Here is a 24,267-nt window from a genome sequence, read left to right on the forward strand (position 1 = left end):
TAAGATAAGTAAAAATAAGACAATACATACCATGTGAAGGAACAACAAACATAACAACTTCGCTATAATACAGTCTCAGGCCAGCACTGGACAGCTCTTAACAAAGAACTGTCAAATATGTGCGTATCCTGCAGTCTGCAGGGCTATACACAGGCTGTCACTGTATTTGAATATGCATACACAAGACATGGTATAGGGCGCAAGAGAGTGAGAGTTATGTGGTGTGTGTGTGTGTGTGTGTGTGTGTGTGTGTGTGTGTGTTTGTGTGTATGTTTGTGTGTGTGTAGGAGGGTTTAGTGTAATGCCACAGCGAAGACTCAGCACACCATTCAGAGGACGACAGAGGCCACGAGGAAGAGTCAAGGTCAGTACTGGAGTGTGAGAACAGATGCCTCTTCTACTCCTACGGTTTCAAATTAAGGGTAAGGCCCTTTTTTACTCTTCTATACTACTCCTAACTATGTTGCTCAGAGTATTAAAATAAAAAGAATATTGACATATTTATTTTGCATGAAGTATCTGTGTTTTCATATAATATATGAAAACACAGATACTGGAGATACTAGGAGATACACAAGAAACTAGGCATTACAAATTAATTTGATACGAAAATTAAAACTCTATTTGAAGTTCTTATTTTGGCCTTAACTCTTGGATTGTGATCTCAGAGCTGGTTCTTGCCAAACTGTAGAAAGGCTTTCATAATACAGTGTCTGTTTGATGTACCCTGCTTTGCTTTATGTACTTCTGAGCATCATACTGTGCTGACTTTCGCAAAGTGTGCTTGTAACTTTGCTGAGCATTTTGATTAGATATTGCTTGGATTATCATTAGTAAGAATATTTAACATTATACAATAATGCAAAGTTATATTTTCTTAGCTGCCAAACCATAGTTAGGAATATAGTAAAGTTACCATTCATTCAAGCCTTTTCAATGGGATAAAGCTGATTATTGAGCGTATTTTTCATCCACTGACAACATTTTTACTGTTAAAAAACATGTTGTACAATTCCTCTCTTACAACTTGGTGAGCTCAGCCTTTTCGTACCTGATCATCTCTTAGGAATGTCAAATGAAGTGCATTGTCTCTGTCAGACAACATAGCCTCAGTGTTGCTGATGGGAAAGAGGCATGAAGAATGATAATGCAGGCAATCTCTGCCATCAGATGACTCTGAAACAGCCTCATGCAACAGCAATACGTTCTACGTGCCAAAGTTGCAAACTTGATTTTTCATGGAAGTGAAAAAAGTTTAGAAGTCCTTTTATATTACAGATCCTCATTGTAGCACTTTAACAGCTATTGGTAATGTAACACTGCCATGCATCCACCAACTCTTAATTATTATTTATTTATTTCTGCTTCTGTGCAGTTTATTCTGTCTTTTTTCTGTCTAATTTCAGGACATTTCTGGTATGTAGTGGTATAGAAGGAGAACCTTTTTTCTGTTGTGTATGTACTTACTTTGTAAGTCACAGATGTTGTTATAACAGTTATATCTCTTGTATTGCTGTATTGTCAACCTTGTTAATGAACTCTATTCAAAGCAAATCATCATCCTCTTTTTGCCAACTGTGTGTGACCAGTGTAGGAGATTCTCAGGAGCTGGAGCAGCAGGAATAACATCCTGCAAAAACTCAACTTTGCACCATGGTTGTCCCACAGTCACAGGATAGGCAACAGCCCACAAGCAGCTCTGGGGGACGAAGCCCCAGCCAACAGTACAGATCAAACAGATCCTTATCCCAACACTCTGGAAGTCCACAACATTTCAGCTCTAATGGGAATATTTCACCTGTCCACACCAGTCTCCATTATGAGCCACAGGAGTACACTGAGACAGACTTTCTGCTCCCCAATCAACTTTACGGTCGGTCAAGGATCAGTGAATCCGTGAGAGCAAAGGATGCAGATCGCCCGGTTGTACCTGCAGAGTCCATCTGTTCCATGGTGCTGCAGATCCTGGTGCCATTTCTGCTGGCTGGGCTTGGGACAGTCTCTGCTGGGATTTTGCTGGATGTGGTTCAGGTGAGGAAACGGGCAAATGCTGAGGAGGACACAGAGGTTATTAAAAGTGATGTCCCATGGAAAATCATCATTTCTAGTCTTTCCAAATGCCTAGTTGCTAAATCAAGCAGACAAGATATTGAAAACATTCTAATTTTTCAAATAAGTAGAGAGATGAAGAGAGGGGAAGACAGTTGAAAAGGAGAGAGAAGATGAATAAAAACTCCTTTAAATTGTAAATTTGTGTGTTTATTTTAAATAAAGAGGATTTATTGTGTTTTTGTGGTATTGACTGTGGCTCATTTATTTTGCACTGTGTGTGTGTGTGTGTGTGTGTGTGTGTGTGTGTGTGTGTGTGTGTGTGTGTGTGTGTGTGTATGTGTGTGTGTGTGTGTGTGCGCGCGTGTGTGTGTGTGTGTGTGTGTTCACGGCAGAACTGGGACGTGTTCCAGGAAATCACAGAGATCTTCATCCTGGTCCCTGCTGTATTAGGCATGAAGGGGAACCTGGAAATGACTCTGGCCTCTAGACTCTCAACTGCTGTGAGTGTCACACACACACACACACACACAGAGGGAGAGAGAGAGAGAGAGAGAAAGAGAGAGATGTGCACACTAGACAGCAATTTAATGAACTCACAAGCTCACCATGATAACACATAAAAAGTGACATCTTGTCAATCAACTATTTACTACAGAGGCATAGGTGACATATATTGAGTAAATTACATACAGTATAAGAGAACAGTTAACACAATAAAACATATAGCTTAAAATATATTTAGTGAAATAAATAAATAAAGAGAGGCAAAAATACATAAACTGATACAGCTTCTTTCTCAGAACAATATTTTTGCCCTCTTGCATCATGGGTGTGAAACTCCTCACAGAGCTGTGAAGACCACAGCAGGACATCAACTTGCAATACAATATTCTGCAGGACGAATCAATGCTAACAACAGTCCAACATTTCAGATAGCCTAACCTGGAAAGATGCTCTCCTGGGAACGGTGATAATATAATGATCAAATGTCATGATAATTATCATCCATTACTGTAACATGTATTTAAAAAAAACAAACATTTTCTTATGATGAACATGGACTCTGTAGTTTATTTTGAGTCCATCCCATTCTGGTGCTATGAATAATACTAGGGCCAAAAGTGTGTGTTATTCTGCAGCTGAAAATAGTTCCCTATTAATGTGCCATTTCCATCTAAATACTATTGTGCTCAGCTGTTTTAAGGAATTATTTAGCCTTTTTTTTTTTTTTAATTCCATGTTAAATTTTTTAATTTTGTCTGCTAATATGAAAATTAATCACATTTTTATTTGCAAGGCTCTAGTTTTTTTCCATTTAGCTTTACATTTACTTGTTAGGTTGGATTTTAGTATATATCAAAATTATTAGTGCCTCTGCAAAGATTTGAAAAATATATTTTTAAATATGAAATTCCATGTTGTCTGATCTTGTGTTGTAACATTATCAACAATATTTATCTATTTAACTTCAAACTTTGTAAACAGCTGGAGCTTTCAATCATATCACATGATCGTCATCAACTAAATGAGGTTGTGCAGTTGTCATGGAAATGTTAATGTTCAAACATCCATATTTATTGAGATAATATAGGCTATATGTGATGTTGTCAGGTGAATGCAGGGAAAATGGACTCTGCCAGAGAAAAGTGGATGCTGATTGTTGGGAACCTGGCGCTCAAGCAGGTACATCTTTTTTTCTTTTTTTTACATCATTACCTGTTTATCTGTATAATTTTATTCCAGTCCACTAAAACTTGTGGATGTTTAATATGACCACTCTGATTTTATAGCTTCAAGCCACAGTGCTGGGCCTGTTAGCCTCCCTGATGGCGACTGTCTTGGGCTGGATGGCAGAAGGAAAGATGCCCTTTAATCATGTAGCGCTTTTGTGTTCAACCAGTGTTTGTACCGCCTTTGTGGCTTCATTGCTGCAAGGTAACAACACAACTTTGAACCACCGTCCTTGATCTTTCCTTCAGTGTGAAAAGCTTTGATGGGTGCAAAAATACAGCTATACACATATCACCATTACATCTGTTTAAAACATTTTGAAGTCCTAGTTTTCTCCCTCTCTGTTTTGCCCATGACCTCAAGAATCCACGTTTAATTAACTATCACACCTACATTATACATTTACAGGTGTTAACTCCCTTGTCTCTGTGTCACCCATTCTCTCATCCCTCTGTTTAGGACTAGCGTCATACATCCCATCATTCTTTCTCATCATTACTTCTTTCTTTTTAAGCCTCCTCAAACTGATTCTTTCTTTTTTTCAGAGGAAAACTTCCTTGATTGCTAATATGCACTTTTTCAGAAGATGTTTCCTCTTGTTTAGTTAAGTGAGCTGTTCTTCATGACACAAATTATTCTAGAAATGGTAATATGAACAAGAGGCACATTTAAAACATTTAAATCTATTTTACATGGAGTTTTTCATGTTTGGTTTCAGAATGTGTGAATAAATTTCAGCATAGAGAGATTATCAAAACCTCAGTGCCACAGAGACAGAGGTGTAGCTGGGAATTATGGGCCCCCCTTTACCTTCCCTTTGGTCTCCAAATCACATCTCTTCTGTTTATCACGCTTCATGTTTCTTTCTTTATATAACACCATAGACAAACATTTGTATACACATATGATACACACATATATTCTGACAGAATGAACACCCTCAGGACTTCTTCAGTGTCACCTCATACATTAAGAGCTTTACCTTTTCTTTAAACCCCTCAAGGTATCATCATAGTGGCAGTGATCACTGGCTCTAAGCGAATGGGAATCAACCCTGACAACGTGGCGACGCCCATGGCGGCAAGCTTTGGAGATCTCATCACTCTTGCCTTGCTGGCCTGCTGCGGTCAGTGGTTCTACTCTTTCACAGGTAAAGGAGGATGAAGACAAGAAGATTGATTCTGCAACACTTGGTCTCTCTATGAGCCAGAGGTCATGCAGTTTTCAGTTCTGGCCAGCAGATGGCACTTTTGACCCTTGTTCCGCATCCACAAAGATCTGTTTTTCAGTTTCAGAGTGAGCGCTAGTAGAAAGTATACATAATGACTTTTTCTCTTCACAGATCTGTATCCCTATGTGCTGTACCTGGTGGATTTGTTACTTTTGTGCCTGATCCCTCTCTGGGTGGTCATCGCCTCCAAACACCCAGCCAGTCACATTCTGCTCCGCACAGGCTGGGAGCCAATCATTACAGCAATGGTCATCAGCAGGTACTCACTTCAATGTTGTAACTTACTCTTTTTATGCATGTAGGTGTGGTGTGAATATTGAAGTATATAGATAAAGTAAATTATTAGATTTTTACATTTTTCCTTGGCATGAAACAGTCCAGGCCTTAAGGTTGAAAATAAAAACACTCATCATCACCCTCCGATCTGTTGTTAAAGAACAATTGTACTCCTTCATCATCCACATAATGAGCTACACTACACACACACACACACACACATATATATATATATATATATATATATATATATATATATATGTATATATATATTCCATCATTATGCCATCATTAAATGACATACAGACCAAAATAAAGAAGCAATTGTTTTCAGAAAGAAACTAGCAAGACGATGTGACACGGATTTAAATGTTAAGCAAATAGTAGTCAATCTAGCAAAAGTCCAAATGATGCAAAAGGATACTTATCCAGTGTTGTATTAATTTTATTAAAAGGTTTTACATAAAACAGAAAGTAAAAAATGAAAAAGCTTTCTCTTTTGACCTCTCTGTTTATTCACTCCCTCATCGGGAATCACTCTTCTTTCCAAACATAATCCGTAATCAAATGTTCTATTTTCATAATTCATAATCCACACTCAGATTCTTATTAATGAGCTAGTTAATGTGTTAACGTGCCAGTAATATGTAGGAAATGTAAAGCTTTTATTTTGGTTTTCCTTCTTTTAGTATTGGAGGGCTTATTCTGGACAAGTCTGTGTCAGATCCAAACTTGGCAGGAATCATAGTTTATGCTCCAGTGATAAATGGTGAGTAATTAAAGTTTTTAAAGTTCTGAAAGTGCTTTTATGATTTGTGTTTTTGTAAAAATACAGACTTAAAAACACTTAAATGGTTAAATCCTTTAAGATGCTTTGCCGTGCATGTGGGGATACACAAATCACTTTTCAATTCCGAGTGGCCTTGTGCAAATTCTCAAGACAGACACATCATGTCCGCACATTTGAGCTCTTTTAGAAGGGAAAGCATAGGAGGAAAATGTGCCAGTTAACTGTTAACTGTTAACTTGTGTTTTGTAATAGCTCATAAGGGTTTTTGTAGCCTTTGATTTCAGACTGTCCAGTTTTGAAAACTGTGGTGTTTCAGTGTCTGAGATAGGCATATTGTGAAATGTAATGGAACTTGTTATTCATAGATTTTTGTTATTTGTGGATGTAGCTGCTATATTGAGTTTATAGGTTTAACATTTAGTATGTTTATAATGCAGATTGCATTTTAATAATGCTGAGTTACATTTTAATGACAGTTTACTACAACAGTAAACCGATAAATAACCATTGACATTTCTTAACTGGAGGGACGGGACCAAATAAAAGATTCCGCCTTTTCAATGGATCAGGACAGTCTACTTAGTTTTATTCAGTAGTTTTATTCAGGAGCACAAAATCTTCTAAATGAAAACATTTCAAAAATAAAAAGGATTACATGAGATTACACTTGATTCAAAAGTAAGAAAAAGGATTACATAAAATTAAACTTGATTTAAAAAATGATAAAAAGTATTACATGAGCTTTAACTTGATGACATGAGATTAAATATCATTAAAAGATTAAAAAAGAATAACATAAGATTACATTTATTTAAAAAGTAAAAAAAAGGTTTACCTGAGATTAAATATGATTAAAATGACATATAAAGGGTAAAAATGTAAAAGTCATATGTAACTACTCATAAAAATATCAAAATCAAAGGAGAAAAACAAGAATCAAAAGTCACAACAAGAATATCAAATCAGATGCAAGATGAAAAATCCCCACAACTTGGCGACAGTAGTGTCTTCAGTAAAGTAGCTATGTCTCTTCTTTTCTTCTCCTGGTCAGAATGCACCCATGACCTGTGCTCTCCCCTAACACCGCTCAAGAACACATTATCAGCTACTAGTATACTACACCCAAATCTCTGAACCAAACAGTTGGCGGTGGGTTGTGTTGTGGCTAATGTAAAGTAGGAGTAAGGTTTTCAAAAGGAAAAAGATTACAATAACGGTTCTGCTTTTTTGTTCTAAACTGTTCCGCTTGAGTCTGACATTGTGCAATGCTAAACTCATGGAGTGCTCTGGCATTGTGCTCCCACAATTGTAATGCTCTCCTTTCTTAATTAGCCTACTTAAAATTAATTTAGAAGTTGTAAGGTATTAATTGTTTTGCATGTATATAACTTTGACGTTGGTGTATGAGGGATGTCTGCCTTGGGTGAACTGCTGACCTTTGGGGTGAGCAGGACACCCCTTACACATCTGGACTTTATTGTTATATTGTTGACTGTTGTTGTATCTACATCTATTAGAGACTTTAATCATGGACCCCCCGAGGGACTCGAAGTAATAAAAGTGACAGGTATGAGGAGACACAGATGTGAAAGTCTCGACGTCATTATCTGATAGTCACATTCCTTGAGAGCAAACGACTATATAAGCATTCAAAGTTGTGTTAGGTCAACATCTGATAGTTACATTTCTCAAGATCAAAAGACTATAGGCATTCAAAATTGTGTTACTCAGTGAGAGACCTGGCGTACCCTGCACAGGATCTGTCCTCCATGCACGAATAAACCAGCCAAATTGAAGTGGGGGCATTATGTTTTCGGGTGTCGATTTATTCATCCACCCCATTCTTATGAATGTGATATGTCAGTAACATTTTAAGGGAATTTCTTCAAATTTGGTACAAACATGATGTAGCATTACCGCCACAATTTAGAATTTGCTCTCGTTGAAAGGGGGCACCAGTCCCCTGGGAGTACAACTATGAATTATTTAATTGATTAATGTTGTCAATCTCACATCAGAAGCAATGACTTGTCAATTCAATGGATCTCCAGTCTCTACTTCAAAAGAACACAACAGGACAACAACTGAGTTTAAATAAAGACGTTTATTAACTAAACTACTATCCACAGAGTACATGCAACGTGTAATAATCATAAAGATGAAAATAATAATGAAATGAGCTGTGTGATGAGTTGCCAATGGGGCGTTACCTGTCTTCTCCTGTGTTTCAACTTGGAGAAGAGAATCATTTTTGATGGAACTTTTGAATAGTTTAATTCTAGCGTTTCCCTATAGTTACAGTTACAGAACAGTTAGATATTTCATTTCATTTTCTTCCCGAGATCTGTGTCTGTGAAGAGAGTTCTGCTGGTCACTACCCAGGATTGGAATGTGGGTTGTAGTTTATGACTCTTATCTAGAGAGGGGCAGAGGAAGGGAGGGTGGGTGTGTGTGTTCATGCGTGGCACAGAGAAGCCAGGAGTCACACCTTAGTGATACTCAGTCCTTTTAGTGTTAGTTTCCAATATAAGAAACAATCAAATATCAATAGACAGAGTCTTATTGTTACAAACTGGAGATTTTGCCTGTGCTCTCAGTTTGCCTGGTGTCCATTTGTTGATCCTCTGGAGGTGACCCTTTGACCCCAGGGTCTGGTTGTATCTCTCTGACATGCTAACAGCATGGTCTGTTTGTGAGAGAGGGGTCTCTGTTTCCTATCAATTTCATAGTTTGATGGTGGGAAAAGTAACAAAGTGTCAATTTTGGGTCCATAACTCTGTATGTCCTTACAATGAACTCCTTTAATGCCTTATGCCAGGCCAGATATGTCCGCTACAATTCACTTGGACACAAGAATGAACTGATTAGATTTTGGTGATCAAAGGTCAAAGGTCAAAGTGACCTTACGTGTTTGTGAATGAGATATATCAGGAACCCCCAGAGGAAATTTCCTTTGGTCTGATACAAACTTCCACTTGTACTCAAGGATTAACTGATTATAATTTGGTGGTCAAAGGGCAATGAGGCCACTGTAACTTCACAAGACACATTTTTGTCCATAATTCAAGAATTCATATGCAAATCATGACACAATTTAACAGAAATGTCTCATAGGATAAAAAAGATAAAGTGATTCCCTGTAACTTGACTGGTTGGTGGAGGCATGCAACCATGAGGTGGTCATTCAATTTTTTCACATTCTTTGTTGTTACTACATGCCAAACAGTAGGTTTGTTGCATATGGCCTTTCTGTTAATCTTGCCCCCACCTTTTCTTTTCTTCTCAGGTATTGGGGGAAACCTCGTCTCCATACAGTCTAGTCGTATTTCTACTAATCTGCATTTGAATTTCTCACCTGGAGAGGTTCCTGAGGACCGTAAGAGCTGCTACAACCCATGCCGCACTTTCTTTGGTTCAGGTGAAGATCACATGGTCAAATTGTATAAATAAAGGTGTTGCCCCCCCCCCCCTTTTTCCCATATGCACATACACACACATAATCTGAGCTTCGTCAGCTTTGTCATGGCAGGAGCAAACCATCGATCCGCCCAGATTCTGCTTCTTTTGGTCATCCCCGGTCAGTTGATCTTCTTACACACCATCCACCTGATGAAAGGAGGCCGCACTTTGCCCAGTCCTCTCTTAACCGTCGCCTTCTTGTCTGCTTCCCTGATTCAGGTGAGTCCGACGTGTGGTTATATTTCCCTCTGCAGACAACATCAACTGTTCTACAATAAATCTCATGTGTCTGTCTCCTAGGTCTTCTCCCTGCTGTGTATAGCTGACTGTATGGTCCACTGTCTATGGCGGAGGCATAAAGACCCCGACAGTTACTCAATACCCTACCTCACAGCCCTCGGAGACCTTCTAGGGACTGCTCTCCTCTCTCTTGCCTTTCTCATGCTGTGGTGCGTTGGTGATTCAGGCAGTGTGTAGGCTCAAAACAAGAGAAGGCTTGCGGAAGAACAAATACAGCAAAACATCACTTAGGGCGGTAAAATAATAAATAAAAGGACAACAAAAAATCATTAAAGGCAATGATTGATTTATTCCTTGTCAGAGATATACAGTATATTGTTCACCTTTTGACAAAAATTTTGATGGATGACCTCTCAAGCCCCGCCCCCTTGAATTGGTTATTGTCATCAAGGTCATCCTGATGAGAGGGGGCTGTGGGAAAACTTTCCTAGGGGGGATATGTTAAAGATGTGCACTGAGGTGTGAGGGGGGCATGTATAATACCTTTGTGAAACAGCGGTTTTAAACGAATAGGACATCATGCATCCCTATTCACAAGCAACAAGTCTTGAATACTACATGTGAGAATAGTATGTTCTTAAAGCATAAAGCCCTTTGTGAAACAACAAGTCTACAAGTCAATACTGGCTGTCAGTCCTCCTCCCTCGCTCTCTGTCACGCACTGTTTTTTCAGCCTCTGATTTCAATTTCGGACATTTATGACTCTAAGAGATTTAGACTCTTAAAACCAACAGTCGTTGGTTTGTCTTGGCATATGTCAGGGAACCTACCTTTGGTCGGTGTGGGGCTACTTTTCAGCACCAGATGTTGCTGCTTGATTATTTCCTGGTATTCAAGTTACTACCTTACATGGAAATATGATTAGATCAGGTCCACCTCAGGTTCATCCTGTTTTTATAAAGTCCCTAAAAGATAATAGTGTTTTGCATATTTTGGCCTTTGCATGCCTGACCATTTCATGCCTTAGGCTTGACGTTTGTACTTTCATATTATGAAATGATATTTAAGATTGGAACATTCTGGGCTTTAGGTGGGTTTTTTACTTCCCTTTTGCTGATACCAGATACATGTCTGTGCTTATCTCTGGTCCTCTACAAATTAAGTCACAAACACACTTCTCCATTGAAGCACCCATAGTGCTCTTTCATCACCATTATCTCTACTACACAACTCATTTACTCAAGCTTATTCCATACATCCAAGTCTCTTTATTATAATACATGTTTCTTTAATGCAGTGCATATTCTTTAATGCTAAGTGATGTATTCAAGTCACTGAAAATTTATTCCACATGGGAAAATAATTCCTTAACAAGAGTTTTGGCCATTAAGCTTTATCAATTGCATGAATGAGCATATTTAAGTGAAGGATCAGATTGAGCATGCGAGGCATAAAATACCTACTGTCTTTTCATATGGTTGGGATGACCTATACTGAGATCTAACCTTCTGCAACACATGGACAGTGTAACTAGTTTTCCCTGAAACTATAAATCAGCCTCACTATGTCTGTTTCCTCTCCTAACATTCCTCTCTGCCATCATTAAAACTGATGCAGCCAGGCTGGCTTCGCTGTTGTGGTCCAGCCAAAAATAAACAATATACCAGGGTTTATCCGTCTCCCCAATCCTCATAAACGGACCTATTTTGTGGGGAGAAAGGCCAGTGTGCAGTATTGTGTCCGAAATCTCGATTAAAAAGAGCAATCTTTAAAAAATAAAAATAAAGTAAACGTTGATTCAAAGAACAGGTTAGGCTACTTACTGGGAGATGCTATTGCGTTTTGAGGAGGTTGATGAATCTACGCACAAACTTTATTTCCTAAAATAAATAAATGCTGTATTTAAATGCTGCTGATTGATAAGGTTTCCTGGTAGTTTTTGAGATGATTTAGAAAGGCCTAAATAGAGTCCGACCATAAAGACCTTATATAAAAAGCTGCTGTTTCATGCGGAAAACGTCCATGGTGACCTTTATTCATTAACCCCAAATTTGATTGACAGGAGCGTTCCTTAGATCTGTGTCTGTGGAGAGAGTTCTGCTGGTCACTACTCAGGATTGGAATGTGGGTTGTAGTTTATGACTCTTATCTAGAGATTCACAGAGGAAGAAAGGTTGGTGTTGTGTGTGAGTGTGTGAGTGAGTGTGTGTGCGTGAGAGGGAGAGAGAGAGATAGAGAGAGAGAGAGAGAGACTGACAGAGGAGAGAGACTGTTGGCATGGCTAGCGGTGGTTTTTTCTGCTGTTGTTGACTTTGAGTGTGAAGTTTTTGACTTCACACTTCTTAGAAAGGCTCTTATTGAGACTCTAAGGATTTATATTAATTAATTAATTAATTAATTAATATATTCCCATACCATCTATGAACTGGCACCATGCATGTATGCCTGGCAGGGCACAACCTGGTTCCTATGTAGGTGGGCGTTACGGTAAGTCCTGCTCTCTGATTGGACAAAAGCGGAGGGACTTAGCTGCCAATGTGGTACCTTCTGATTGGAAGAGAGGACATGTCAAAAAGGGTTTGACGAAAGGTATCCTGTAACTGCTCTTATAGGTTTCTGACCCACCATAGTACTAAAGCTTATTTGAATATGAATTCAAATTTGAGAGAGATAGACAGAGTTGTGTTTGAGTTGAGTGTGTGTGTGTGTGTGTGTGTGTGTGTGTGTGTGTGTGTGTGTGTGTGTGTGAATGAATGAGAAATAGAGAACTATTATAATATATATATATTTTTAACTTGCTGTGTCTGGAGGACACAGGTCTGGTGTGAACCAGAGGTTGAGCCAGCACCAGTGCTTGAGCTAGTGTGTAGCAATAATGGTCATAAATTACCCATCTCAGTTAGTCTTGGCTGAGTTACTATCAGGAGGGCTGGAGGTCTGGCGCTGGAACATGTTAGAATTACTGCTGGACTGACCAGAGGAAGGGATTTTGTAGATGTCTGGCCTAGGGGTGAAAGACATGCTTCCTTTCTGTTAAAGGACAGTTAGAGAACACAGCTCATAAGAGACTAAGAACAAAGTCTATCCTTAATCTTTGGGGGTGATTGTTCAATGTCAGACCTCCTCCCAGTCACAGGGTCAGCCTGTCCAGTTTGAGGAGAGGGGGTTTATGATTCTCTTTTTTAAGGTGTCCTACAGGCAAGACATGGCATTTGATCCAGGAAGCCCAGTACAAGTAATAAATCCATTTAGTTTGAAACCTTATCAGATACTATAACTAACACTGGAAAACAGTTTGTAATAATCAGGATTTTATGACTGTGGGAAGTCATCATGCCAGCAACTATTTAATCTTTGGTCACAACAATACAAAGAGACAATAGAAATAAAGTGACAGTGTTCATGTTACATTGTCATCCACGTGAGATGCACACTTGCACTTATTTGATTGGCCAGTGCGACACATTGGACACAGTGCATTGTGTTGTTGCAAGTGCTGAACCTTCCTCAGCTTTTTTTGCTGTTGGATGATCTGGCAACGTAGCATAGTTTTCTTTTTTGTTGTATAACCGATACCACCTGTGAGTGGAAGTGTGCATGCAGTTATAAGATCAGTCTGCATGGGGACATATTATTACAGCCAACCCTTGGGGTCATGTTCAGCATGTTCAGCAAGCATCTTGCTGTTTTCATTTTTGCAGAACTGACCAAGCTACAGATACGCATAAATCAAATGAGGTTATGCCAATGTTAATTATACATAATGAGATCAACTATCTCTTGGCCCACACTCGTTTTCTCACTCCCATATCACTTTCACCTTTCTATTTACTGAAATTTCCCCCCTTCCTGTCCCAAAAGAGGGAGTGATGTCATAGCTCTGATGCAGGTAACAAATGGAAGGAAAATTATGTTATATACACAATAAGTACAAGGCCTGAGACAAACATATTAGGCCTATAGTCAGATTGCCATTATACAGTTCATGTGATTATATTGTGCACAGAATGATAGAAATGAGAAGGAGATTATCTTGACCTTCAGATTTCTGAAAGCATCTGTAATGTTAACTATTTTTTATTTCTTTTCAGAAAGGTAGAGGGAGTAGCGACAGGTACACCACTGTACAGGCCTGCAGGAGGAAGTTTCCATGGTGCGAAGGGCTACAGTTGCGGTATTTTCCCACCAACGGCTGTAATGAAACACTTGCTGCAGTATTAGACCAATCAGATAGCCCCGCGTATGGATACTGACCAATCTGTAACATCCAGTCACTGTAGGAGGAGCATTGTGTGGAAGAGGATTATGAGGTTCCAGACCTGTTGCACGTCAGATCTGTACCTTGTCCTCTGAACAATAAAAGCTGCGTGACACTCATGTTATGTTAAGTTCTGTATCTGTGTTTGCCTTTGAACCTTGTTATGGATTTAAGTAAAAGTTACTGAAGAGAGAAGAAAACCACAATCAAAAAGATTTCACACAGAGATCATCTTTCAGAGTTTATTTCCTGATCACACATATATGCATTGACTTGGTGCCCGCCTTAGACAAAGACCACAAACACATTAAAACAGTCATGATTCAGAAAAGCCAGAAAATATGTGCATTGGAATTGCCTTCACCTTCAGAATATTTACCTTCAGCAATTTCTTTATCAGTCTTCTTCCCTTGAGGAATTCTGCCTGTGTATCTTATTTACTGAGAACTTGGGGGCTGAATCACACAGCTTCATTTCTGATTTATGTAGCAAATTTGCTACTGCAGAACCTTAGCCTTGGTCTTTATCAACAGTTAACAGCAGGCTAAAGACCTTTGCATCAATGGCTCTTCTGAACTGTAAGTATCCCAACTATCCTATTTATGCCTTACTCTATTTTGTTAATCCACATGCAGTGGCCTGTGTGTCAACACCTAGGTAGGGGTCTATCATAAAATCATATGGCATGTGCCCATAAGACACAGCAGCAGCAGCAGCAGCAGCAGCAGCAGCAGCAACATTGCAGAACCAATTTGCAAGTTACCATCAGACACAGCTGCAACAGCAGCACTTTCAGACACTGCAGAAACAAGTGGCATTTCAAATTCATTAGTAGCAGCAGCAGCAGCAGCATCAACAGGTGCAACCCTTTGATCTAATAGTATGTTAAGTCTTCTGTGTTGTGAATCAAGCCATCGACGAATTGATGGTCAAATGACATGTCAGAACCTGGTGGATAAAAATGCTTCAATGCATAACGGTTAATTTTAGCATGCCAACCTTGGGTTGGGTCAGGGAAATCGGTATCACTATCACTATCGCTATTGCTACCCAGCAGGACACATCACTGTGTTTGAACTTTTTTTAGGAGGGGGCATGTTTTCAGCCAATAAATGACCTCTATGACACAACAACAGTGACAACTGAGAACACCAGACTTACTGAATCTGCCTAAGACACGTGGGTACTGTATGGAGAATACCACTGTTTGCCTGTGACTGTACAGTCTCATCAAACAAATTCAGTGCTGTAAGTGTGTCACCGGTGTACTGGCTCTATTGTTCAACCAGGCATCATTCTGAAAAACTGATTGGACATTATCCAGTTGTTGTCATCATGCGCCCATATTGTTCTGTCCAACTCCCTTTTAAGTGCTTCAACAGCTTGAACTGTTTCGTCCACCGCCCAATTCCTGTACTGGTGCTAACGGCTCTCTCAGACCTATGAACAGTTAGGGAAAAAAAATCTCCCATTAATACAAAAAAAGAAAAAAAAAAGGCAGCAAAAATTCAACTAGACTTTTTTTTAAGTGTTCTACATACCCTGTGTCCCTCCTCGCTTGAGCAGCTCTCTCAAAACTTTTTTGGTTTTCCAACTGGCGGGTTCTTATCCCTTTCAGAGAAAGTGGCCTTCTCATTCTTGTAGGCCTGCTTGTTTGGAAATCTACCCGCGCCCTACCCTTGAATAGGTTATTGTCTAGAGGTCATCATGGTCATCCTGATGAGAGGGGGGTGTGGGAAAATTTAATGGGGTGCGGCTTATCGCCACGTGCACGCGCATTTCACATGCACTGGCAAAGGTGCCATACTATAACTACTATACTCAAATAATCTACATTACAGACTGGTAGAAAGATAAAGCACTTAAAATAATTGAAAAGAAACACACAAGAATAACAAATTGTCATGGTATTGCCTGGTATCTGAGCTTCAATAGAAGCTAATGTCGAAACAGAGGGATCCAGTGGTATGTGACAGAACCTTTGGAGTCCCATGTAAACAATGATGGCCCCTACAAGAAAGCTTTGTAAGTACCTGCTAAATCCTGCAACAGTACCTCTTTCCTCATTCTCTTAGTTTTTTGAATGTTCCCCACATCTAGACGGAGACGGTTTATAGACTTTGGCATATTATGCAAATAGCCTGTCACATGTAGGTATTGTTCCTTTTATGTGCTTTGCATTGATGTAAAGTGGTGTGAGGGGCAGGGTTGTAACTTTACGTTAAATTCCCTTTAGCATAAAGATGGTGATCAATTTCAGCAGCCGTTTGAGGTTTGGTCAATTTAAATATCAAAGTAAGGAAGTGTTTGTATAGCACTTCTCAAAAGAAAAGCTAAGCCTACAAAGTTGTTCAAAATAAACAGGACACAGGATATTTACAATGAAAAGAAAAACAAGGGAATTTATAAAACAAAAACAGAGTTGAACAAGAACTAAATTACTGCAAAGGTCTGACAAAGGCAGCAAATGCTGCAGAAAATTTTCAGTCCAGCTCTGGGAATTTCCAGCAAGCACTGGTTTGCCAACCTGAGAGACAGAAGTTACTTAAAGTTATGGCCAAAACAATTCAAACATGTTCTCAGGGGCTTCACTGTGCAGAGCATTGTAATTAATGAATCCTAAATTCTACTGGCAGCCAACAGAGAGAGGCCAATATGAGAGTTATTCCATCTTGCATATTGCGTCGATTCAGTGGGGTTAAGCAGGGTTCTGCAGATGTGTGGGTCCTCCTCCTTCAAGTGACGTCACACATTAAAAGTTTGTGATAAGCGGGAGCGAGGAGGAGGTGCGGAGGAAGAGAACTGTAATGTGTTTAGAAAACAAGCTGCATGCCAGTAGGCTTGCTGACCTGTAACCAGAAGGAATCGTCTCTCCACCGCCAGGCACATTATTTCAAAACGGATACAGACATAGATGAATGACAGCCATTACAGAAAGAGGATCGTTATTTGCTGCCCGGACTCCGGGTGAAGATGGAGTTTGTCGAGAGAAAGTAAGTTGGCTTGCAGCTCAAGTGTTTGTGAAAACTGTTAAAGGGTGATGCGTAGATTGTCAGCACACATTGCCAGCTTGCATCTTATCAGTATGCTTTCTGTCTGCCTCTTTTGCATCCGTGGCCTCTTTTTACTGGAAGGTGTGTGCGCACATATACACACAGGCACGCGCGCGCGCGGTGTATCTTCTGTTGTTGCCTTTGTGGTTCGCCACTAGTGCCATGAAAGCTGCCTCCTCCCGTGTAGCTCACTAATTAAACCCAGAAGAGTGGCAGCTTGAATGCAAAGGATGAATGACTATTTCTGTGCGGGGGCATTAGTTGAAAAAATAACATATTTCTTAATTTGAATAGTTTTTCACATTTGCATGTGAGTGTTGCATGCAATTAAAATAACGTTGCCCAAATGTAGTGGGTTAATTAGAGTCATAACATCAGTTTTGTCAGGAGAGGTTTGGTCATTTTTAATTCCCAGCTGCACTGGGTTTCAGACAAAGCTTTAAATCAGTAACATAGTTATGGTATGCGTCCTTTTCGTTCATGTGCAGTAAAGCTTTTACAGGTACTGATAGCAGCCTCATATTGCATTCATGTCTTAAAACTTTGTATGAAAAGATTTCAGATATAACACACATTTTTTAAGGATCACTACAGCTTGTACTGAGTAAGTCTGGGTCTGTATTAAAATTCCTTTTTATACTTATGCATGAGGCTCTCAGATCAAAAATAATAACAAGACATTGTTCAGTGTTGCTCCACGGGGACCAACTTTTTCACTTACAGTAAAACCTATAGCACAACAAACACAGAAGTCTGTTTATTTGTTGCTATGAATCATGTGGTTGAGAGTCTGAGCCTATGTGGTCCCGGTGAAGGTTCCTCTTGCACGTCATTCACATGTTGCCACGGGCGAGGTGATGAAACACCTTCAGTAATACAACTGCAAACTCCTTGGTACATCTAGATATGTAGATATCATCAAATCATTAGTCAGACTTGCACAGATTGCATGGCTTGCACCTTTTTAACAACATATGAAAACAAATTTCACTTTATGCTACAACAAAAAAACTTGTTTAACAGACCATCTTTGCATCAGAGCACTGTTGCATGCTGATTTTATGCTGTTGGAGAGCAGAGTGCAGAGATTCACTTGTTTCTCTTCAGATTTAGTCTGTCTTGGGTTAATGTGAATGAAGCTTTTGGATTACAAGATTGTGGATAATCAATACATTACTGGTGTGTCTTCATTATAAGGCATATTAATCAGTACATTTATGTAATCAATATACTGCATATTATTTGTCATCAATAGTACATTTACTCAAGTAACTGTGCATGGATAAGTAGAATAGACCAAAAAGGAAGTCATTTGAACTAGTGGTTGCCAGAAAGAGTGTGTGTTTGGAATTTCCATTTTTGGTAAAAGGCAAAGAGAGCAGAGATGTCAAAATCCAGATGTTTTTCTTATAACGGCTGAAGTGACACTGTAGCCATGTATCACATCTGCCAGAGCATTGTGTGTGTGTGTGTGTGTGTGTGTGTGTGTGTGCGTGCGTGCGTGCGTGCGTGCGTGCGTGCGTGCGTGCGTGTGTGTGTGTGTATTGACCAATTGGTAACCCTTCATCCCACTAGGAGTAGTGTAATACTGGAGGAGGTTATTGAGGTTTAAATGTGTATCCAGGGAGAATATCTCAGTCTTGCATTCTGAATCCAGATCATTTGCCAGTTGTCAGATTTGTACTTTGCACTGAAAAAATAAAGTCATGTTTATCTGTGTTAACGAGAGAGGCTCCTACAAATGTCTTAGTGGATAAAAAGTTATTGAAGACAGAAGAAGTTAGATATCAGTTGCATCCCACGGCCACTCGCTTCTATGATTGATTATATCCTGAAGCACATCCAAGGCCACAGAAAATGAACTGCTCCATCAGACTGCATCAAGGTTATAAACAAAGAACTGTGCCATTTGACTGCAGGTGGAAAACTGCAAAATGGCAATAAAAGTTTACACATGATCATTAATAGATTTGTTAAATTATTACACAAACACACATAGGTGATTAAAACAAAAAGGATATGTGCACATGAGTCAAAATATTTCCGTACCATTAAAGAACCGGATCTATAAGCAGCACTGGTAGAAATAGTAGTACCCTTAAAATCTTAACGTTGCCCATTCTTACCTTCTACACTTATCACTTCTCTACAAATACAAATATATCTTCGGTATGTGAAGCATTTTTATTCTCTGGGAACATCATGTCCTTCATAATGTGTGGTTCTGATGAAGAGAACTGTGACCTCAGCTTGTGACCTCATGAAAGATACAGATATAGATACAGTAGCTCAATGATACAGTGATGTTTGTCACCACAAAGGCATGATAGGCAAAGATAGCCAGATAGGGCTCAAATGCTGAACTAAAAATTTAGGCTACTGTGGTTTCTTCCGTAGCGATGATGTGATGATGATGAAGGAATCTCTGCTGACACCGGCTCAGTTGTATATAAAAAAGTTTATTACAAAAAGGCACAGCATCGTTTGACAAGCATCAAAACAGCCTGTGAGAGGACCCAAAGCCAAAAAGGATCTTCTCCCGTTTTTCCCCAAAACCATACCATACCATACCATTTATAGGCTGAATAACCTCTAGATACTTATTCATGACATAGCTAATTCCTAATAACCTATAGAGACACAGAGCCAACATTTATGTCCAAACATGGTCATTCTATATGCAGTTAGAAGATACCATAAATTTTGTTAAGATAAACAAAAGTCAGCTTTTAGGAATGTTTTGGAGACAAGAACGGAGAGGGTGTTCACCCTCTTCTGGCGCCTTCCTTTACCTCTAGAGTCTCCTCCTAAAACACTCCTATCCTTGACTCACAAATCAGCTAAGACACCACACTACTTTTCTTCAGACATTTACCATATCCATATAAACACTTTCTTTGACATCACAATTATGCAATTGCTTTTATTGGTGTTTTTCAAAGGCTTTTCTCCAGGTGTAGAGAAGCTGATCATTTTGTCTTTCTGACAGGAGAAAGTCAGCCAACAATATAATTTCAAATTTTATTCTTGTGAAGCTCGAAGTTGAATGGCCTCATGATTTTCACCTCAGTTTTGTTCAAACCCCTGTGTGTGGTCTACCTGTCAAATGAGTAATTTGTACCTCACTCTCGCCTCCACTGCTGCACACTCCGTTCTTTCTGGCTCCTCCAGCATCAAACACCAATCATATTCTTAGACAAAATGAAAAACAGAGACTGAGGAAGAGATAATCCAAAATGATGACACATCTTTTATGAATAAAGAATCGTATCACAAAACTAGACTAAAAAATTATGCAAACTCCAGCATCAGCTACATTTGCTTCTTGTGTCTGTCTGGTGGCCGCATAAATAATTGTTAACTTATTGGTGTGGAATATAAACTCAGTATTGCATTTTTTCAGGCCAGAGTCCAGATTTTGGAAATAAAACCATAAAACATAAAAAAAATAAAATATGACCTTAATTGAAGCTTCATTTTAATTTCCATTTTAAAAGTAGATTCACCTCACTTTTTCTCTTCTGGGTTATCAGCTAAAAGATAGAAACAATACATCCAATTGTTCATTTTACACACACAACACAACACACACACTGGTGCTGGGGCTGTCACAGCTTCTATACAGTTTGAGACAGAAGTCGCAACACTGGCGAACAAGCAGAGAAAGTCATTTTCAGTGTGGTTTATGGACAGCTCTGAGCAACACCATGGCAGCACTCTTTCCTTCAGTGTACATACGCTGCCTGTGTCTTAGTGTCCACTACTACTATGACCATTTTTGAGCTGATGAGTCTCTTCTCTCTGTTTGGCCTAATTTCTGTATATTTATGTTTCAGAATCAATTAATTATTCCAGCAGTATGTCGGTGCATCTGGGTTTCAGAATAAAAGCAGAGGCCTTAGTCATAATACCGCATGTCATGGTGCTTTTTGAAAATGGGTATTATAATTCAAGATTTGAAAAATCTGGATTGACGATCGTGTTTGTGGCAGCAGAACATGTGTTTTATTGTCACACTTGCAAGCGGCAGGCTGAGAGCCACTTCCACTTATCTAAGCTTTTTGTATGGTTGAATAGGATGCAGGTTTGGCAAGTTACGAGAACATAAGGTATAGTCACAGCAGGTATAGTTGTTTCACAAAGGGCTTTATGCTTTAAGAACTTATGTTTCTCATGCATAGTCATCAACACGTGTTGCTTGTGAATATTGATGCATGATGATCTATGGCCAGCAAAATGGCCAGAGAAAACGAGAAGTAATTTCTTAAGAAAAGCATGACCGTTAAAAAGAAATAAGTCCCCTGACACTCATTTTGATGCAACTGAGGAGAAGGATATAGAAAGATTCTCTTACAGGTTAAACTGTAGGCAAATGTCTAACAGGTGACATATGAAAACAAACATGTACATGTATTGAACTTGAAAGAAATTGAAGCATTTCACAAAATCTGCAGTATATTGATTTCTTCCACATCCGCTGAGATGTTATACGTTCGCTTTCTTCTGCTCGGGCGGATACTCTTCTCTGTTGAAACTTCCTCTCTATATGTATGTTGTTTTTATGCCTGCGTGGCTTTATCAGCTAGCCACCTCATTTCCTGTGTGAACATATTTTGTGGGAGCAAGTAGATGTTCAGCAATGTCTCTCTTGATCTCTGCCATTTCTAAATGATACCTAGAAGTTCAATGGATAATAAAATATACTTGTGCTGGCTGAGACTAATCGTTCTCCCTGTAGCAGAACACCAGATATGTTCAGAGGTGTGCTGCCTTTCATGCTATACCTAAAAGGTTAAACCCACATGCCAGACTCTTTTCTTTCCCACAGCTGTAAATTAGTAATAAGGCTTTTTGCTGCTCTGACCAGACACCCAACAGGGACTGGTGTTTACATGCGAGACAATTAATGTGCTTTTGGAGGAGGCAGGAGATAAAACTGGATTAAGAAATGACTGCTAATGGCTGTGGAGGGCAATGTTTAAGGTTACACAGATCTCTCTAACAGGAGGGGGCCTGCTGACCTGCTATGACCTGTGTTTATCCCCTAAAACCATTGCTTCAGTTTACATGACACTTTAAACAAAAGAGAAGAGCAATGTATTGTCATGGATTTTTCTGTTAAAACACTGGACACCAACAGAAATAAAAGCAAAGATACTGATTAATGAAAAGATTATAATTGATCAATAAATGGACAGGACTCACACAACGTTGGCGAGCAAAATCAGGCTAACCATATAATAGAACAAAGAAAGGGGCACAGATTGGTCGATTACACCCATGAGATATCTTGTGTATTTTATTCCATGCAATGTATTCTGCTCCATGACCTACATTGGACCCCCAGGTACAGCTATAACTGTGTATGAACTCTGGATAGCCCACCTCAGTTCCACCCGTCCAGTCGGCTGGACGAAGGCAGGAGACTAGGTCAGCACATTTGTGGTGCCAGGCAATGGCGCCGGGAAAGCCCCAAGGCGAATAACACTTTTATATGGACAGTGATTAACAAAGTTTCAACTATACCCAGAGGGGAGGATCAACAAGATATGTAAGGTGAAGAGGGTTTCACCCTTAACCAGTGTCTATGTTCAAGAACCCAGCCTCGGTTTTGTTCGGATATTACAATAAAATCTCAGGGATTGCTCCGGACTCTGTCTGCTGTTGGTTTTTTTTTCAGTTTTTGTGTATTTGCTTAAGTGTTAGACATTTCTTATTGGAAATAGTTGAAAGTTAAAGTGTTGAGGTGAATCAGAAGATTTACTGGCCCATGTGAAGAAGATCCTCAACAGATATACATGTCTGTGTGTGCTACATGCGTGTATGTCCTAAGACACAAGAAATGTAAAGATACTTAAAGAGCCCTTGACCCCTTTAAGTATAAAACTGGACGAGAACAGAGGGCCTCTTGAGTGAATAACATTGATTTCTAATAACACACTCAGTATCATAAGAGAAACACAAGTGGGTGAAAAGGGATCAACTAATGATTTTACTTCCAGATTTTGGTATTAAAAATGTAAACAAACCATTTAGTCTTATAATCCTTTCATAGTATTCCTATTGATGTGGTTAAAAGAAACAGAAAATCAACATCACTGTTTTACCAACAGAACTAAGGAGGGAATTATGCTGCTGTAATGTGTGTCTGAGCACATAACTACACTGTCACACATAGACAGCGTACCCTGAACGGGCTTTAACAGTGACGCTGCCCTGGGGAACGAGCACATCCCTGAATTGGTCAGATGCTTCTCTGAATTTCTCTCCCAAACTTTCCATATCAAAGACAGTCATTGTGATGCAACTTTGGACTTTGTTACTGGTCCTATAGCTATGCATGTCCCATTCATTTTGGTTTACTCACCTGGTGCATACCTCCCCTGCAAAATTCCTGTTCTACATTCATATATCCATTCAATTCACAATTGTGAACATTTCACTCAAGACCAAAAATTCTCTGGAAAACTGCTTTCGAAGAGATCTCATCTAATAATCATAATTGATATGAAAATAAAGCCCAAAATGGCAGGTTGTGTGATTAAGAATGCAGCTTTGCAGATGGGATGTCTGGTCTAATTTAATTAGTATTATTCATTTAAGCAATTTTTTGCACTAGGCTGTGTTACTCATACAGTAAATGTTTATTATAGGTTGTAAGTGCTATATGAAAGCAACTGGACCTGTTTTAAGTTCTTGATGATGCTCCACCTCTCTTCTGAAAGACTTCACTTTTTACTGACTGGTGGGGACCTGGGAGTTGTGTTGTGCCATGTACCAACTCCTCAGGTCAGGACTCAGCAGGGCATCTACATCTGAAGGACAAGGGGCACTCATATGAGGACAGTAATGTGTACATTTTGGCCCGAATTTGTGTGTGAAAGAAGCCATGTACGTCAGACTGGAACGACCCTCACTATGCAAAGGAAGTGGTCTGCGACACCACCTATTAGCCACTTAACAATTGTTATTATTGAGATCCCTCCCCATGTAGCTTAACACCTATTTCCACCATGGCACCATGTAACCCCAACAATTCACATTATGGTTGAGTGGGTCAACGATTTGCATGTGACAACTCTCAAGGTGTTAATGTCCCCACAAGAAGTTGAATGCCTGGGACGTCCCACCAGTCACCAGTCCATTTTGGTGGAGTAGTGGAGCAGACTGTGTGGCC

General features: G+C 39.4%; 1 protein-coding gene across 2 annotated transcripts; it reads left to right on the forward strand.

Moving 5' to 3' along the window:
• The first annotated feature begins 340 nt into the window (after positions 1 to 340).
• Positions 341 to 14,128, forward strand: LOC111228565 (solute carrier family 41 member 2-like). Of its 2 annotated transcripts, XM_022754532.1 has the most exons (12): positions 341 to 422; positions 1,590 to 2,031; positions 2,445 to 2,552; positions 3,664 to 3,735; positions 3,843 to 3,987; positions 4,787 to 4,933; positions 5,126 to 5,273; positions 5,980 to 6,059; positions 9,367 to 9,498; positions 9,610 to 9,758; positions 9,840 to 9,988; positions 13,871 to 14,128. In XM_022754532.1, coding segments are annotated over exons 2-12 (1,509 nt in total). In that variant the 5' UTR covers positions 341 to 422; positions 1,590 to 1,653; the 3' UTR covers positions 13,872 to 14,128. The 2 variants fall into 2 exon arrangements, with proteins under 2 accessions (XP_022610253.1, XP_022610252.1); XM_022754531.1 differs by lacking the exon at positions 13,871 to 14,128 and having other exon boundaries at positions 9,840 to 10,016.
• The last annotated feature ends 10,139 nt before the right edge of the window (positions 14,129 to 24,267 follow it).

This window comes from Seriola dumerili, unplaced genomic scaffold (assembly GCF_002260705.1).
Source record: "Seriola dumerili isolate Sdu_G_001 unplaced genomic scaffold, Sdu_1.0 BDQW01000219.1, whole genome shotgun sequence".
In the NCBI taxonomy this organism is placed as follows: Eukaryota; Metazoa; Chordata; class Actinopteri; order Carangiformes; family Carangidae; genus Seriola; species Seriola dumerili.

Bases quoted from the DNA above. Each gene is read 5' to 3' on its own strand.
- LOC111228565 (XM_022754531.1), top strand. From the start codon at position 1,654: ATGGTTGTCCCACAGTCACAGGATAGGCAACAGCCCACAAGCAGCTCT. The intron at 6,060-9,366 runs GTGAGTAATTAA...TTTTCTTCTCAG, and splicing joins TTATGCTCCAGTGATAAATG to GTATTGGGGGAAACCTCGTC. The intron at 9,759-9,839 runs GTGAGTCCGACG...TCTGTCTCCTAG, and splicing joins TGTCTGCTTCCCTGATTCAG to GTCTTCTCCCTGCTGTGTAT.